Raw genomic sequence first — 17704 nt, 5'->3', positions numbered from 1 at the left:
CCTACCTTTTATCTTAGCCTGCTTGGCACACCCTCCTCATTCCTGAAGAAGGGCTTATGCCCGAAACATCGATTCTCCTGCTCCTTGGATGCTGCCTGACCTGCTGCGCTTTTCCAGCAATACATTTTCAGCTCCGATCTCCAGCATCTGCAGTCCTCACTTTCTGCGAGTTATAGCTATCCTGCTTTCCTTTCTGAATCACATTCCCAATCTCGCAAATGCTTTGACAGCTGCTGTAGCATTAGTCCACAAACTAATGTGTTCAAAGCCCAACATTCCCCTAACTGAAATCCCAAACCTGACCATTCTCTTCACTAATGGCCCGAGATTCCAGCATTAACTCTGCTGATCTCACACTCCATTGATCACTGTTTCCAGAACTTCAACAAAAAAAATTCCTGCTGTGTCAGAAACTACTTGACTCCACTTGTTACCATCTACTTGATTCCCCTTCCAATATTTTCACAGAGGGAACAGTGCATGTATGGAACAAGCTGCCAAAGGAAGTAGTGGAGGCCGGTACAATTACAACATTGAAAAGACACCAGATAAACACCTGACCAACTGTCCCACATTTCATAACTGCCAATCCCTATGAGTCTGCAACCATAAATCTCCCTCTGACCAAAGCTAAAAATGGCTAATGAGTGAGAGATGTAAGATCAAATCTCACCAAAGAAATTAGGTAACTTAAATGCAAGTTAATTAAATAAATTAGAAATGAAAAGCAAGTAGCTAGTAATGATGACCACAAAAATAATGGTTAGTTCCAAAAACCCAAATTGTTCATTAAAGTCCATTCAGAATGGAAAATTTACTATATTTACTTAGTACAGGTAGACAACCCTTTATCCAAAATCCCGAAATCCGAAAGGCTCCAAAATCCGAAGTTTTTTTTGTGAAGTTTTTATCTCATTAACTAGGTTGTTTGGCATGCAAACAGTTAACCCAACTCTACACCCACTCAATGCATGTCACTCAGATGTGACATGGGTGGGCATGGCCCAGCACTGGCAGGCCTCAATTCTGTCTCAGGGCCCGTTACTCTCACTGAGTCTGCTGTTCAGTAAAATGTTTTAAAAATTTCACCGTCAACCTGTCACTTGTTCTGAAAAAATTCCGAATTCTGAAAACCAGCAGGTCCCAAGCGTTTCAGATAAAAGATTGTATACCTGAATCATAATGTGGGTAAATGTTAACTTCCCTGAAATGGTCGAGCTATACCGAGCCTGATGCCATACTTTAAAAGACCTAAGTTGTCTGATGGACAAGAAGGCTAGTTTTGCCAATGATGCCAACATCACATGCATTGAACGAGAAAAAAACCCACTAAACTCTGCAATGACATCCTTCACAATCTGCACAGATTCCTCTGCTTTTCCATCAACCTAGTATGTCAGTGTAGATAGATAATGGATCAGCTATCAAAGTCACGTTATGTTACAGCCTTTTATAGAGCCATAGCGTAATACAGCACGAAAACAGACCTTTTGGTCCAACTCGTCCGCATCAACCAGATGTCCTAATCTGATATAATTGCATGTGCCAGCATTTGGTCCATATTGCTCTAAACCCTTCCTATACATATACCCAATCAGGTGTCTTTTCAATGTTGTATTTGTACCGTCCTCCACTACTTCTTTTGGCAGCTTGTTCCATACATGTACTGTCCCTCTGTGAAACAATTACCCCTCGGGTTCTTCTTAAATTTTTCCCTCTCATCTTAAACCTATGACCTCTAATTTTGGACTCATTCATTCCAGGAGAAGGACCTTGGACATTTGCCCTATCCATGATTTTATAAACTTTTATAAACCTCAGCCGTCGATGTTCTAGGGAGAAAAGCCCCAGCCCACTCAGCATCTCCCTATAACCCTAACCCTCCAGTCCCAGCAATATCCTTGTAAATCTTTTCTGCACCTTCTCAGGTTTAACAACATCCTTTTTGAAAGGCAACCAGAATTGAACTCTGTATTCTAAAAGTGGCCTCACTAATGTCTTGTACAGCTGCAGCATAACATCCCAACTCCTATACTTAATGTTCTGGCTAATGAAGGCAAGTATGCCAAATGCCACCTTCGCCATCTTGTCTATTGTGACTCCACTTTCAAGAACTTATATACCTACACCCTTAGCTCTCTTTGTTTGGCAACTCTCCCCAGGCCCCTTCCATTAAGTGTATAAGTCAATTTGCCACTTCTCAGACCATTGGCCCATCCGATCAAGGTCCCATTTCACTATTTCACTATCCTCTACTCCATCTATTTTGGTGTCATCTGCAAACTTACAAACCAATAGCTCCTATATTCGCATCCAAATCATTCATATAACTGAAGAAATGCAGTGCACCAAGCACTGATCCTTATGCCACACTACTGGTCATGGGCCTTCAGTCCGAAAAGAAATCCTCTGCCACCATCTTCTGTCTCCTACCTTAAAACCAATTTTGCATCCAATTCTGAAATAACGGCACCACATGAGCTAACCACCAGTCTTCCAACACCTCATCGTGGCTGTCGATGATACAAATACTACTCATCCACAAACTATTTGCAATCTGGAACATCTCGCCTACTCCTTTCATTGCCTCCTAGTGTTAGTTCAGAAATTTCTGTATGTTTTTAAACAATAATAGAAAAATGATTCAGGCCACAGATTCATATTGATCTGTCCTTGAGTTTTCTATAATTTGCACTTACTCAAAGACTTCTCATAGAAGCATGATTAGATTTTCAGCTGTAAGAGGAAAGAAATCTTTTTGTAGTGTTTTCCTGCAATTATTTGACGCACTTTTAAAAAATATTGCACATTATTTTGCTTAGAATGACATATCTGGTAAATTCCACAAGCAATGGGGCAGAAAGTCTGTCATTATTTAATTGAAAATTAACCATTGTATTGCAGAGCTGAGCTGGCTTCATGCTTCATATGATGTGCCATTCTGCCAGAATTGGAGTGAGCGTGCTTACAAGGTACAAAAAAAGACAAAGGAGACTATTTCTCGGAAATTGATACAGCTATTTGAAACAGTTATTGTACCGAGGTAATGAATTATATACTTTATCTTCTACAATTATTATGTTTTGCTGATAGTTAATTACTTACAAATGCATTATTCATTCGCACCTGCAACTTGTTTATTATTTTGTGATGTTTACCATTTGCAAAAGGGCAATTCTGTGACCCATTCTATATGATGGACGAGTAGTGCCGCCTCAAATGAGTATATTGGATTGCGTTTATGCAAAAGCATCCTCCTATGCAGCAGCTGGTACTTTGAATGTTTTCGAAGGGCTTGAATCACTCCCCAGACCTGTTCAGTTTCTGTCCACCTACCCAGTATTCGATGTGATATATAATATCAATTGTCAATCCATTTTCTCATGAAGAGATTCTGCCTATTTCTTGATGCTCCCATATCTGATATGAGATCAGGTCCAATTCAATCAGGATCCTAAAGAATCATGGATTGGACAGTCTGTTAAAATTACAAAATTTTCTTGAATAATCTGTGTAAGTATCTATTATGCTTGCATTTAGTTCTTTTCTTTTGCAATGTACTCAAAATGGTGCATGGAGTGGATGTAAAAGAAAGAGAAGGGTTAGATTTTTAACTTACAACCCCAGGCATAAAATTGATAATATGGATTTGATACTGTCCAATTTGTATTTCCAATTAAATGTACTCCTAAAAGGAATTGGAGCTGTCTGGTGGGATTTTTATAACATCATTTCGTTTTTGGGAGTATTTAGAGTCATAGAATCATAGAGGTGTACAGTACAGAAGCAGACCGTTCGGTCCAACCTGTCCATGCCGACCAGATATCCCAACCCAATGTAGTCCCACCAGCCAGCACTCAGCCCATATCCCTCCAAACACTTCCAATTCATATACCCAGCCAAATGCCTTTTAAGTGTTGCAATTATACCAGCCTCCACCATTTCCTCTGGCAGCTCATTCCATACACGTACCATCCTCTGTGTGAAAAGGTTGCCCCTTAGGTCCCTTTTTATATCTTTCCACTCTCACCCTAAACCTGTGTTCTCTAAGTCTAGACTCCCCCACCCCGTGGAAAAACTTTGTCCATTTATCCTATCCATGCCCCTCATGATTTTGTAAACCTCTATTAGGTCACCCCTCCGGTGCTCCAGGCAAAACAGCCCCAGCCTGTTCAGCATCTCCCTGTAGCTCAAATCCTATAGCAGGGAGACCATGCAGTATTCTAAAAGAAGTCTAACCAATGTCCTGTACAGCCGCAACATGACCTCCCAACTCCTGTACTCAATACTCTGATCAATAAAGGAAAGCATACCAAACACCTTCTTCACTATCCTATCTACTGTGACTCTACCTTCAAGGAGCTATGAACCTGCACTCCAAGGTCTCTTTGCTCAGCAAAATTTCCTAGAACCTTACCAATAAATGTATGAGCCTTGCTAAAATTTGTTTTCCCAAAATATAGCACCTCACATTTATCTAAATTCAACTCCATCTGCCACTTCTTAGCCCATTGGCCCATCTGATCAAGATCCCGTTGTAATTTATGGTAATCTTCTTCACTGTCCACTAAACCTCCAATTTTGGTGTTAAGTGCAAACTTACCAACCAAACCTCTTATGCTCACATCCAAATCATTTATATAAATGATGAAAAGTAGTGGATCCAACACCGATCCTTATGGCAGTCCACTGGTGACAGGCATCCAGTCTAAAAAACAACCCTCCACCACCACTCTCTGTCTTCTACCTTTGAACCAATTCTGTATCCAAATGGCTAGCTCTCCCTCTATTCCATGATATCTAACCTTGCTAACCAATCTCCCATGGGGAACCTTGTCGAATGCCTTACTGAAATCCATATAGATCACATCTATGCTTCTGCCCTCATCAATCCTCTTTGTTACTTCTTCAAAAAACTCAATCAAGTTTGTGAGATATGATTTTCCCATGCACAAAGCCATTTATTCGGAAAGTCTGGAGAATCTTTATATTAACACAAGGATCCGAAAAGCTGTTCTGAGAAAACAAGCTTTCACTTAGACATTGGTCAGTTTTTCTCAGTCACTGACACAAGCATTGTTGGTTCTTCTGCTAATTATCACTGTGACATGCCAAGCTTCATCTTGAAATGGCTTCGTCATTAAGTACAATGAATTGAGCACTTTAAAACCATCTGTCCTCATTCATTTCATGTGAAGTTTCCAACAAGCATGAACTCTATAACAATACAATTAGATGCCTTGAGACGAAGTGAAAGCTTGTTTTCTCAGAACAGCTTTTCGGATCCTTGTGTTAATATAAAGATTCTTCAGACTTTCCGAATAAATGGCTTTGTGCATGGGAAAATCATATCTCACAAACTTGATTGAGTTTTTTGAAGAAGTAACAAAGAGGATTGATGAGGGCAGAAGCATAGATGTGATCTATATGGATTTCAGTAAGGCATTCGACAAGGTTCCCCATGGGAGATTGGTTAGCAAGGTTAGATATCATGGAATAGAGGGAGAGCTAGCCATTTGGATACAGAATTGGTTCAAAGGTAGAAGACAGAGAGTGGTGGTGGAGGGTTGTTTTTTATTTCAAGATGAAGCTTGGCATGTCAGAGTGATAATTAGCAGAAGAACCAACAATGCTTGTGTCAGTGACTGAGAAGAACTGACCAATGTCTGGTCAGTTGAATGATAGATATCAATATCTAGTTTGTTACAAGGACCCCTACAGCCTTCCTTCAATTTGTAATCTCACCTGAAAGGCATTGTGTGGTACAGTGGTACTTGTGAGCCTGAGATGCTTTGGTTCAAGTAGTCCAGGCAGTCCAGAGATATGCATGTTGGGTACTTTGGCCATGCTAAATTACCCATAGTGTTCAGGGATGTGTAGGTTAAGCAGATTAGCCAGGGGAAATGCAGAGTGACAAGTATAAGGTAGCAGGATGTTTCTGGGTGGGATGCTCTTCGGAGGGCCAGTGTGAACTCGTTGGGTTGAATGGCCTGTTTCCATACTGCAGGGATTCTATAGAGTATATGTTAACATCTCTGAACAATTTGATTGGACAAAATCTACTAGCAGTCAAGTCACCAGCAGTCTCAATGTTATGGATTTTCTCATTCTTTCTCAGGGAGTCTGCAGATCATTTAAAGAATCAGGAAAGTTACTGTTACAGAGGTAGCCAACTGATAGATTCGCTAACAAAGAAAACTATTTTAAAATTCTTCCTCATTTTTGTGTAGATCTGGACTGACAGTCTAAGCAATATTTAGTGGGAGGTGGTTGACTAGGGGTAATATCACTGGGCTAGTAATCTAGAGTACGAGATTAATGATCTGGTGACATTTTTTAAGTCCCACCTATGGCAAATGGTTAAAATCTGGCCTCATGATGGCTATGTAACCACTGTCAGTTATTATAAACAAATCTGATTCTCTGATTCATTAATTCCTTTCAGAAAGGAAATCTGCCTCCTATATTTGAATAATTTTCTTGTGCCATGTGCTTTAGTTGTAAATTGCAATGTAAGATTTTTGCCCTGTTGAAGTATGTGCATGCATGGTAAACAATTTAAAAAAAAACTTTTAAAGCTCAATGAGGGCTTTGCATGAGCTATCAGCAAAAGTATAGCACGTTGATATGAGGGAGAGCATTTTTGTACCTATTTTATACAGCAGCATTTCTAGTTCACTATCCATCAAACGAGTTTGCTGCCTATGATTCTGGCGGTATGCATTTCATGCTTTCCCTTATTTTCTTTTCCTGTTGACAAGACTCTGAGCAAAAATGTTTTGACCCCCAACATCATTTTGTTCATTTTAATTTTTGCCACACAGTAATTTTGGACAGATTTATTGTATTCTCCCCTTCACTTAACAACTGCTTATTATTAAATGGCCACATCACTGCATTGTAGCAAAACTGGATATGTTGTCCTCCCGTTGTGCAAGCTGTCAGTCGAGTGCCCTGAAAGGGGACAGCCTTGGGGTCAGTTATGTGCAGTATGTTAAAGTGCAAAGTTCCCAGCACAACATTTATTCTAAATGCCATGAACTTTGGAAAATTAGTCCATAAATTACAGCTATTTGTTTCATAGGGCTATCAAAAATTACAGTCCAGATATTGAAAACTGAGTACAGTCGGAAGGTATTTTTGTGTACTGAATAGGAATTTCTTTTCAATAGTTTTTTTCCTTTAAGTGTTGGTGCTAGATTTCATTAGGAAGTGAAAATTGAAGGGTGAATAAGCTTAAATTACAGTTGTGTGTCAGTGAGCAGCTGGTTATGAAGCATCATTGGTAAAGGAATGTAAATTGTTTCTCAGTCTCTCCCTTTTTATTAAGTACACACTGTGTGGAGGGTTAAGATGATATTGCAAAAGATGATACATTGAAAAAAGATTAAGATATGTTAAAATAAATATGAAAGATAAATAAAGAAATATTTCACAAAAAAAATGATTTCAAAATTATATAAATAATGGCACCATTTTCTGGTCAGGAGAGAAACAGGATTCTCACATTGACCACAAAGTAAATCTCACAAAATCTTTCTGATGACCTTTTCACACCTATCCCTGTACAGCAACTGATTGCTATGTTCTTTACCGAGGAGTCACAGTGTGATGCTCACTATGTACCCTGTTTTGGAACTTTGAGTGACAGTTCACAGCTTTAGGATTTCTGTGAAAATCTGCTCATGTCAGGCACCTTGAAGTTTTGGTCAGTCTCCGAGACAATCATGCTGAATTCTGACAGTTCATTATCAATGACCATACAAGTCTGGCCAAATTACAATACATTCATGCATTGCGAATGATATTCTACACCACAAGGTGGTGCAGTTCTACACTTCTGTTCCATTATTCCACATTCTCTGATATTCTTGTTTACAGTTAACTTTACGAGGAAGAACAAGATATTGTTGTGATACTGCTGTGTTCATGATGTCATTATATAGCAGCCATAGTGAAATTGAGGAAATATTCTTGATGATTTCAAGACTCCCATCTACTACATTCTAGCAGTGTTGAGACCAGTGTAACATCATAATCGCATCCTCAAAAGCCTGATAAAATCGGAGAAAACATTAAAATGTCCATTGGCAAAGAAATTGTCATGACCAGCGGTTAAAGAAAAAGATCCTTCTGCAGCAGGTGCAATATTTGAAGTCAATATAAGATATTACAAATGTGAGGATAAATATAGTTGTGGTGATTAAGTGCTGAATCATATATTTCTTTGACTATGACTGAATTGTGCTGAGTTTCACATTAATTATCTACTCCACCCCTATGGTATCTGTCACATCCGATTTGCACCCCATCTTGCCATTCCTGAAATGACTCCCCATGCAGCAGATAGCTGCCAAAAGACCAACATCTCTTGCATCTCCTGTTCACTGGGACAAGTGCTGACAGTCCGAAGTTGCCCTGTCCATCAAATGATATGGTTAGAACATGGTCAGAAGTCACGTGACACCAGGTTATAGTCCGGCAGATTGATTTAAAATCACAACCTTTCGGAGTGCTGCTCCTGCATAAGGTGACTTCAGGTTGACTTCATCTGACAAAGGAGCAGCACTCCGAAAGCTTGTGTCTTTAAATAAACTTGTTGGATATAACCTGGTGTTGTGTGACTTCTGACTATGTCCACCCCAGTCAAACACCAGCATCTTCACTTCATAGTTTGAACATGGATGAAACGGTAAAGATGGCACTGAGATTCTATGAAACGGACCCGGAGGTCGTGCTGGATGGGGTGGTGAAGAGGAGAGGAGTTCTTTTCCCGGAAGACTAGCTGAGGAGGCTGTGCCACCAGATCCTGCCAGCCTGGTCTAGTGTTGTTATCCTGGTCAGCACCATCTCCAGGATGTGAAGAATTGGCCAGCAATGCTGCAACAAAGTCAGTGACCTTCTCAGCTGCCCCTGGGTCAGTGTCACACATTTCTGTCTGCTCCCTCACACTCACTCTAACTCTGCCAATAAACCCACCTCTCACCAAGGCTCATGCTTTGCCACTTATTATTACATACAACAATTTCCCTCATTCATTCCCTGCCAACCTCCCACACTACTAACCCCGCATTGCCCTCTGTGCTGCCTCCTTATTTCCTCAAAACACCTCACTATCTCATCCCCATGTGCAGCAGCACTATCAGCCATGTCTTCCACTGATCTCTCACTCATTCTGCTCTTTCTGTTGGTACAGGAGAAAAGAGCAATTAACAGGGAAGAGCAAAGCTGCCTGTACGTGCAAGACACAAGAGAGAGAAAGATGACATTGGAGCCATGATTATAAGTAGTGTACAATGAATGAGACCTGCAGTGTATTTAGTGGGAGTGTGGCAAGGGAATGAAGAGTGGTACTTCTAGAGAGAGAGGTGTGTGTGTGTGTTGCACACGTCGTGGTGGTGGTTCCCCCAACCTTCAGCTTCTTGCCCCCTACAAGGAGAAGACCAAGGCTGCAGAAACATCCATATCCCACCAAATGGATAAGTTCCACTCTTCATTCTGCTGCCACTCTTCCATTAACTACACTGTAAGTCTCATTCATTGGTTCCAATGCCTTCTTTGACTTTGTGCCTTGCAGGTACAATCAGCCTCTTGATGGCCTATGCAGAGAAACATCCTTCTCCGGCAGAGGCCATCCCCTGGATGTCCGAAGACAATAGTACTAAGGCCTCAGAGAAACCATTGGCAAGACTTCAGCCTGCATCTTGCAACACTCAACCAGCCCACATACTGTCAACTTGGTGGGAACATTGGGTTTCAATACAATCTGGTGAGCCCCCTACTGTGACTGCTCTGAAACACCACCGGCCCTTGGATGACTGTTAGAGTCCAAGCAACTGCTTAGCCCAAGGCAGGAGAGGTCCCTATGGTTTAAACAATCAGGGATTTCATCTACAAGCACAGAGATAGCAGACAGGCATCTGGAATGCAATGGCTTGCATTAATCAGAAGGTGCATCAGTGCAGGGAACTCTGCAACCACTCATCTAACTCCGTGGAGAGGTTATCAGCTGCCATGAAGAGCCAGAAGCTGCTGGAGATGTGCACAAACATTGTCTCCAACACCTCATCCATTGGTCCTCAGGGACAGAAGTCATGGCAACAGGAATAGGTGGTGAACCTTGATCCCAGGCCACCTGTCCCTTCCTCACAAGGAGACAGACTAATGCCAGGAGAATACCATATGATGAAGTAACCACACATAGGCCCCTCTGCACTTTCCATTCGGAAGGTGGTTGGGCACTCCACCTCTACGCTACATGCCATCCCTGAACCCTTGGAAGTTCAGGCTGAGGATGAACAACTTGCCTCTGGCAGGAAGACACTCAGCATCTGTGACCTGTCAAGATATAAACATCCCCAGGTCACCTCACTAAACCTCCAGGGCTAATTGACTCCACTTCCAAGTAGGATCCTTTCCACCCCAGCTGCGGAACAAGGAGGTACACTGAGACACAGTGAATGGGAGAAAAAGAAGCAAACCTATTGAGGCCATTTTGGTGAAATGGGTGACAATGGCTTGTATTTTATCCTCAATTTATGCACTATGGAGCTAAAGGAGTGCCCATGACCCATCCCTTTAGACTGCAGAGGCAAGTACCCCTGACCAAGGTCATCTTAGACAAACACATTACCACAGCAGTCTCCTGGGTTGTTGTAGGAGGCTGCCCTTGGCTTAATCTGACTGTCAGAAAGCTCAATGGACTTCAGTGAGAACTACTCCTGAAATAACGCCTCAGAGACCAGTATCCCAACACCAAAGTCACCCTTTATTTACATGTGGAGATCCTTGACAGTGATCCAGTTTCCTCAGAGTCAGCTCTCAGAGAGTGAACACTGACACTCCTGTTTATATCTGTCAGCCAGGGGTCCCTGAATGGACCAGGCTAGGAGCCCCAATCAGGGAGCACATTCTATGACGTCCACCTGGCTGACCTTGTTATAATCACTACACCGCTCACCAGACTTTATGTTAGTTGCTATTTAATCCTGCAGTGGATGTCTATTCATTGCCAATGCATCAGAAAGTTGCTGGGAATTTTCAAAGATCAGTTTCCACTCCATAGTAGCTTCATCAGATTGTGGAAGCAGATACCTCAATTTTAACCTGCCTCACCAACAGGCAAGAGAGATTTGGGGAATAAATTACTGGAAGCAAGATAAGCAGCATCTGTAGAAGGAACAGTTGAGTTCATTTTGTGGTTATGATTTATAAACAAAACACAAGTTACTCTGATTAAAAAAAAAGGCTTCCCTACTGCCATACCTCTCCTTCTGACAATTTTTTAGCTTGTAGCTATGTTGATTGGAAATGGTTACAAATACAAAGCTACCCGTAGAGTGAAAAAAAATGGAGAGAAATTCTGAGGTATGTAACCTGGATGACTCTTCTAGGAGCTACTTAAATGTTGCAGTTAGTAGCTGTCTGGGAGTGGTTTTGGTCAAGTTCCTCAGGGAAATGATACACATTTGTAGTGTAGGCATAGAACTCGAGGAAAGAAATAGGAGGAAAGAAACAATAATAGGAAAAAACAGAAATGTCAATATTGCCCTCTGGGCGATCCTATTTGAAGCAGTGTGCTTGCAGTGAGTCGTTGTCACGGTGATATCCTGGGGGCATTCCCACTATCAGGAATCGCTGTCAATTCTGTCAAAATAATCCTGTGCCTGGAATAAAAAAGGATGGTGCAGAGCATCTTTTAATGCTCTGCTGACTGTAATAGTCTAACAGTAATTAAACCTTTCTCTAAATCAGACAAGTTTATTGTCATGGTAAAAGGGGGTACTTTGCTTGCAGGCGAATGTTAATTGCTCCTGGTGATGCTTGAAAGCATTTGAATAGATTTATTAAGCCAAGAGAAACCTGTGTTCATGTTCTGTGTATCAGTAATCTGCAATAAAAGCAAGAGAATCCATTTAATGTTTTTTATCCTCATTTACGGATTTACAATTTGTTATCTGTAGTGATATTGTCTGTCACCAAGAACAAATTTCAATTAGAAAATGTCTCTTATCCTTGATAGGATTTGTATTTTGCCCATATACCCATTGTTCAAACAATAAATTAATATTACCATACATTGGAAACAGAACATTTCATCCTCCATCTAGCTTGGAATCCAGCACTGAGCTGAGAAACAATGCAATGATGCAGCTTTTCATAAAATCATTATAACTATCCCAGCTTCTATAATCATTTGGCAGTAAACTATACTATATTTGATCCTTTGCAGTTTTCTACCTCTTATAACTGACTAAGGAAACTTTTTGTGCCTTCTCAGACATTGATTTTCTCAAGTGACAGTTAAATAAACTATTTTGGCCAGTAAAATGTTAATTCAGCAAATGAAATAAAATTTATCATCAGCAAGTGGTAAGCAATATTTAGAACATCAGTATTGGTGTATTTGCAAGGAAATAATTTTGAGCTAAAATGGCAACAATTTATTTGCACATGAAATATAGTTATGCACTAAGTCTGCAATTATCACAAGGACTGTATACAAATACCTTGAGAAAGTGGTGGAACGTTTTCTCCTTGGACTTCTGAACCTTTTCTACTGAAGATACTTGCCAGAATGATAATAGGATTTCCAGGATTATGCTCGATCAATAACCAGGGAGCAGTAGGTTGTGTTCATATCATGATATGATGTATATCATGATGTATAATTTGCAGGGGAATCAGATGATATGTTCCCTTTTTTTGTCCTTGGTGAAAGGGAGAGGGCTGAAAAGGTCCATCCAGGTATGTTTGCTGAATTGTTGTACCACATCCTATAGATATTGCATATCTAAAGAGCTAGCAGAAATGCCTAGAAAATTCATACTCTATTCAGGGAAACATTTGGACAATTTAGATGGGTTATTAAACCTCATGCAGCTGTTTTTGGCACATACCTATGCATTTCCCATTGAGCTAGTATGGGTTATTTGTTTGATAATAGTACAGGATTAAGGGATGTGCCAGGATTTAATATTGTGGTTGTGTATAATCATGCTGTTATAAGTGGCTTGTAACCTCTCATGGATGCCAATTTTTGTACTGTTAGGTCTGCCATGCTATGCAGTATAATGCATGTGACTTGTAATTATGACTCATCTCATCATACCTTGAGGATCATTATTGTACAATATGGGATGAGAGGATTAGCAGATTTGGTTTAAGCATCTCCTGTCACTTGCCATTCCTTCATAAGATTTCAATAGTATTTTGTTTAAATTATGTGAAAGAAACCCTATTTCATACTCTGTACTAGGAAATCTCATAAATTTTGGTCTTGCACATTTTCATTGTTGGGCTTAGCATTGCAATATGATTATGCACTTATTAAAATGATGTTGCTACTATATAAGTTTTCACTGCAGATCTCCATTACATATTCTCGCAGCCTTCTACATTTTCAAACCACCAGGGTAAGACAAATATTTCACCAGCTGAAAAACAAAAATTCTACCTTCAGCTTCTAAAAGAAAATGCAAATCCTTACTCCTGTCTTGATTTATTTTCCGGAGCATTCAATCAGGCCAAACAACTTTTATTTAATTCATTTAGCCATTTGCTGTTTAACACCTTAAGAGCATATTTCAATGCCTGTACCATTGTCAGTCTTTTCCCAATTCATATAATCTCTGCTGAAAATCTTAGTCCTTATTACTTCATGGTGACTTTTTAAATGCTTTTTCATCACCTTGTATCCCACAATAAATTTGCTATAGTCTTGCTGGACCATTGGGTTGCTTTTTCATTCGAGGTAGATATGTGGTAGATTAACTTCAAAATTATCATATCTCAGCCGAGGAGAGATTGTACAACTGGGCAAAGTCAGATCACAGCATTAAACCAACTATCCAGTTCAGCCCAATTGACTACATGGCTAGTTTGCAATGCAAAGTGATCTCAAGAGCATGAACTTAATTCCTGCACAGGCTGAGCTGACCACGAAGGATTCTCCTTCTCAACCTTTCCCTTGCTGATGGTATGGTGATCCTCAGGTTAAATTCACTTCTAGTTGTATGTGTTTGTCTCTCACTCTCTAATGAGAGAGCAGCCCTATGGTCTGGTAAGACTAAGGCAACTTTATCTTTATCTCACAATAGCCTTATTATTATTGCTGATCACCATTAATTCTGTGTCCCCAAGTGTTTCAACTTCCTCCTTATTTGAAAATTATGGACTTCAGCACCCCAACAGCCCTAATTGGATTTTTTTTCTTTCATTTTTATTTATTTTGTTTTTAGGAATATGTCAATGAATGATCTATGCTTGTCATTGGCAATGGCTTTCAAACAAACTAATTGCTTCTATCTTGCAACGGAGAAAGAGACCTTCCCGGAAAGTCGAAAAATAGTTCTTCAGGATAAGAAGACCAAGAAATTTGTTGAAGATTTCTCAGGATATCAAATTAATGGTAACAGTCACAAGTCAACATTTACCAATATAGTACACTTTAAACTGTTTGGAGATAAACTAAATTTGCACATTAAAAGAGTTTTATAATGAGGTAGAATGTGCTGAATGGTCATTATTTTCCACTTCTCATTCAGGAATTGACAATTTATTGTATCTTAACAATACATAATTGTGTTTCAGCCTGAAATATACATCATTTATTCCTTTTGTACTTCCTAGTCAGACAGAGTAAAAGAGGCTCCAACCCACATTTGAAACAAGTGCAGATTTCTAACTTACTCACTCACATTTCAAAAGAAGCTTATTATTCTCTTATGTAAGTACAGTCCAGTGACATGTACAACACCATGTGGAAGATTTATTTTGGCCCCCTTCACTTAGCAACATACATATATAAATATGTTGCACAAAACTGATAGCATATCTCTATTTAACCTTTGAAAGCCTGACTCTAATATGTCTTACATTGCGACTGATAGTTTAGTTATTCACACCCTTAACGATGAAGCTGAAGGTTGTGGGTTCAAGATTTAGTCGAGGGTTTGAGCACAAACATCCAGGCTGACATTCTACAGGGAATACTGTGATAGTAGAGGTAATGTTGTTCAGGTGAGATGTTAAATCAAGGTTCTGAATGTCATCCCAGGCAGACAAAAATGATCCTGGGGAAATATTTGAAAGAAAAGCTGGGGTGTTATCTCTGGTGCCTGAGCAATATTTACTCATTCATCAATATTTAGACGGACAGAATTCACTGCTGTAAAATGGTTAGACCTGAAGCACACTCAGTATTGATCTGTATCTTATGTAAATTAGACCAGCAGGCTAAGGAATGCTATTCCACAATAGCTTGCTGATGGCACCAATGTAAATTTTATGCCCGCCTTCTCTGTCCTTCCTCTTGTTTATTCCTCAATCTTTAAATTTCATTGGTCACGTTCTGAGATTGAAATTGGGTCATTGGGAATACACATTTGCTCATATCAAGGTACCTCATTGTGCTCACTGTGCCATAAGGATCTCACACCTCTAGCAACTCACAGGGCAAAACAACTTTAAGCTTTTGATAAAAGTTGTCAAAAGATACCTTGCTCTAGTAAGTTTTGGAAGAATCATTTTGGAAGGTTTTGGTATCAAGTTTTTGGAAACATTAAAATTATCTATGTTTTTGAATTATGTAAAGATTCTGTGGAAAGATTAGATTTACTATCATTTCGATTTTGCACTCAGTCTCAGTTCGAAGGATCTTGAAACTTCCATTAACTGGTGTGGTTGAGGTTAATCCAAATGCTTATCCAGATTATCATGTAAGTACTATATTGGGTTAACCTCCCTATTTTTGTTACAGATTAAGTTTATCACATTACATCAACTAAAATTTGTTTTGTTTGCTGATAGTTATTTTTTGAAAGTAAAACAAGAAATAAGAAACTGAAGATGAACATGTGGTAAGTACAGAAACAATGATGGAAATGACTTGCATGTGAATATTGTATTATAAGAGATTTGTAACCTCAGTAAACCTTATCCATAACCTCATTGCTTGGGATATCACAACTCTACCATCAAGCCAGGGCCTTAGCCCTAGTTGAATGAAGGATGCAGGAGGGCACTTCAAGAGTAGTACCAGACATATGTAAAAATGAGGTGTCAATTTGATGCAGTTACAACAGAAGATTAAAAGCAAAATGCTGTGGATGTTGAAAATCTGAAACACAGGGAATGATGGAGAAACTCAGCAGTCTGGCAACATCTGTGGAGAAAGTTAAAGTTCTGAGTCCCATATGACTCTTCTTCAGAACTACACTGTTGCTAGATTAAAATTCGGGAACTCCTTCGAACAGTATTTGGGTGTTTATGCAACCTAAGGAGTGCAGTAGTTACAAAATATAGCTCATTACCATCTTCACCAGGACAATTAAGAATGCTCAATAAATGTCAGCTTAGCCAGTAACACCCACATTGCATGAACTAAGAAAAAAATTTTGTAGTTCACTGAATAGCTTCCGTTTTAAAAATTGTCATATAGTAAATAACTACAATATATTTCTTTATCAGTGTTTTGTACCAAGTATTTCCTGGCAGCCCAGGCTATTGGCAGCAAACTTTCTTACAAGCGATAAAAAATGGTGACTTCCAAGTTGTGAAAAATATGGTTCAGTTTTTCAAGGATTCATGTATTGATGTTATCCATTCAAAAGAATCAGTCTCTGGCAATGGATCACTGCATTTGGCATGTCGGAAGGGCCATTTTGTACGTATTGGTAATATGTTTCATCTTATCTATATCTTTTGGTATTTATAAATATTTTTTCCTATCGTGTTTTGCCACCTGCATATCTCAGATTTTGTCCAGTGTACATTCTTTCTAACAGATGCTAACAGGTTTTATAATTCTCCTTTGTTTGAGAAAGCTACTAACATGTACAATGGCAAGCTGAAGAATCATAATGTATGTCCGTGAAACATTAATACTACTTGTGGGAGTAATTTGTTATTTATCGGTCGAATCATAGCTGAGCATAGAAAATGTTGTAAGTATTATACTTTATTAAATTATCATATAATACCACATGTAATGGCCAGAGATGTTCTTTTGCATCACAAAGATGTGGAAGTGCTCGATCTAACCTTTGCAATTTTTCTTCTGATTCTCCCTTGCATCACAATTGGCAGCTCCAATCTCCTCTTAGACCTCCCAGTAGGCTTGAAATTTACATCCATTCCAATGTAATCTGAGTCCTGCACCAGAATTCTGTAGTTTCCTGAGGTGTGGTGTTCATATTGTATATGTCACAAGCCTAACCATTCTAGTGCATAGATAGAACATAGAACATAGAACAATACAGCACAGAACAGGCCCTTCGGCCCACGATGTTGTGCCGAACTTCTAACCTAGATTAAGTACCCATCCATGTACCTATCCAAATGCCGCTTAAAGGTCGCCAATGATTCCGACTCCACCACTCCCACGGGCAGCGCATTCCATGCCCCCACCACTCTCTGGGTAAAGAACCCACCCCTGACATCTCCCCTATACCTTCCACCCTTCACCTTAAATTTATGTCCCCTTGTAACACTCTGTTGTACCCGGGGAAAAAGTCTCTGACTGTCTACTCTATCTATTCCCCTGATCATCTTATAAACCTCTATCAAGTCACCCCTCATCCTTCGCCGTTCCAACGAGAAAAGGCCGAGAACTCTCAACCTATCCTCGTACGACTTCCTCTCCATTCCAGGCAACATCCTGGTAAATCTTCTCTGCACCCTCTCCAAAGCTTCCACATCCTTC

At 39.7% G+C, this 17704-nt stretch overlaps 1 protein-coding gene across 1 annotated transcript in view; it reads left to right on the top strand.

The window, feature by feature from the left end:
• LOC122559439 overlaps positions 1–17704 on the top strand; it is a 135512-nt gene that overhangs the window by 42143 nt on the left and 75665 nt on the right. Inside the window, exons 10-14 of the mRNA XM_043708888.1 lie at positions 2905–3043; positions 14241–14410; positions 15643–15719; positions 15811–15860; positions 16471–16666. Of these exons, the coding sequence (XP_043564823.1) occupies positions 2905–3043; positions 14241–14410; positions 15643–15719; positions 15811–15860; positions 16471–16666 (632 nt within the window). The remainder of the gene's footprint in view (positions 1–2904; positions 3044–14240; positions 14411–15642; positions 15720–15810; positions 15861–16470; positions 16667–17704) is intronic.

This window comes from Chiloscyllium plagiosum, chromosome 19, assembly GCF_004010195.1.
Source record: "Chiloscyllium plagiosum isolate BGI_BamShark_2017 chromosome 19, ASM401019v2, whole genome shotgun sequence".
Taxonomy (NCBI): domain Eukaryota; kingdom Metazoa; phylum Chordata; class Chondrichthyes; order Orectolobiformes; family Hemiscylliidae; genus Chiloscyllium; species Chiloscyllium plagiosum.
Note: the sequence above shows the minus strand (reverse complement) of the source record. Positions and strands in the feature narration are given on the sequence as shown.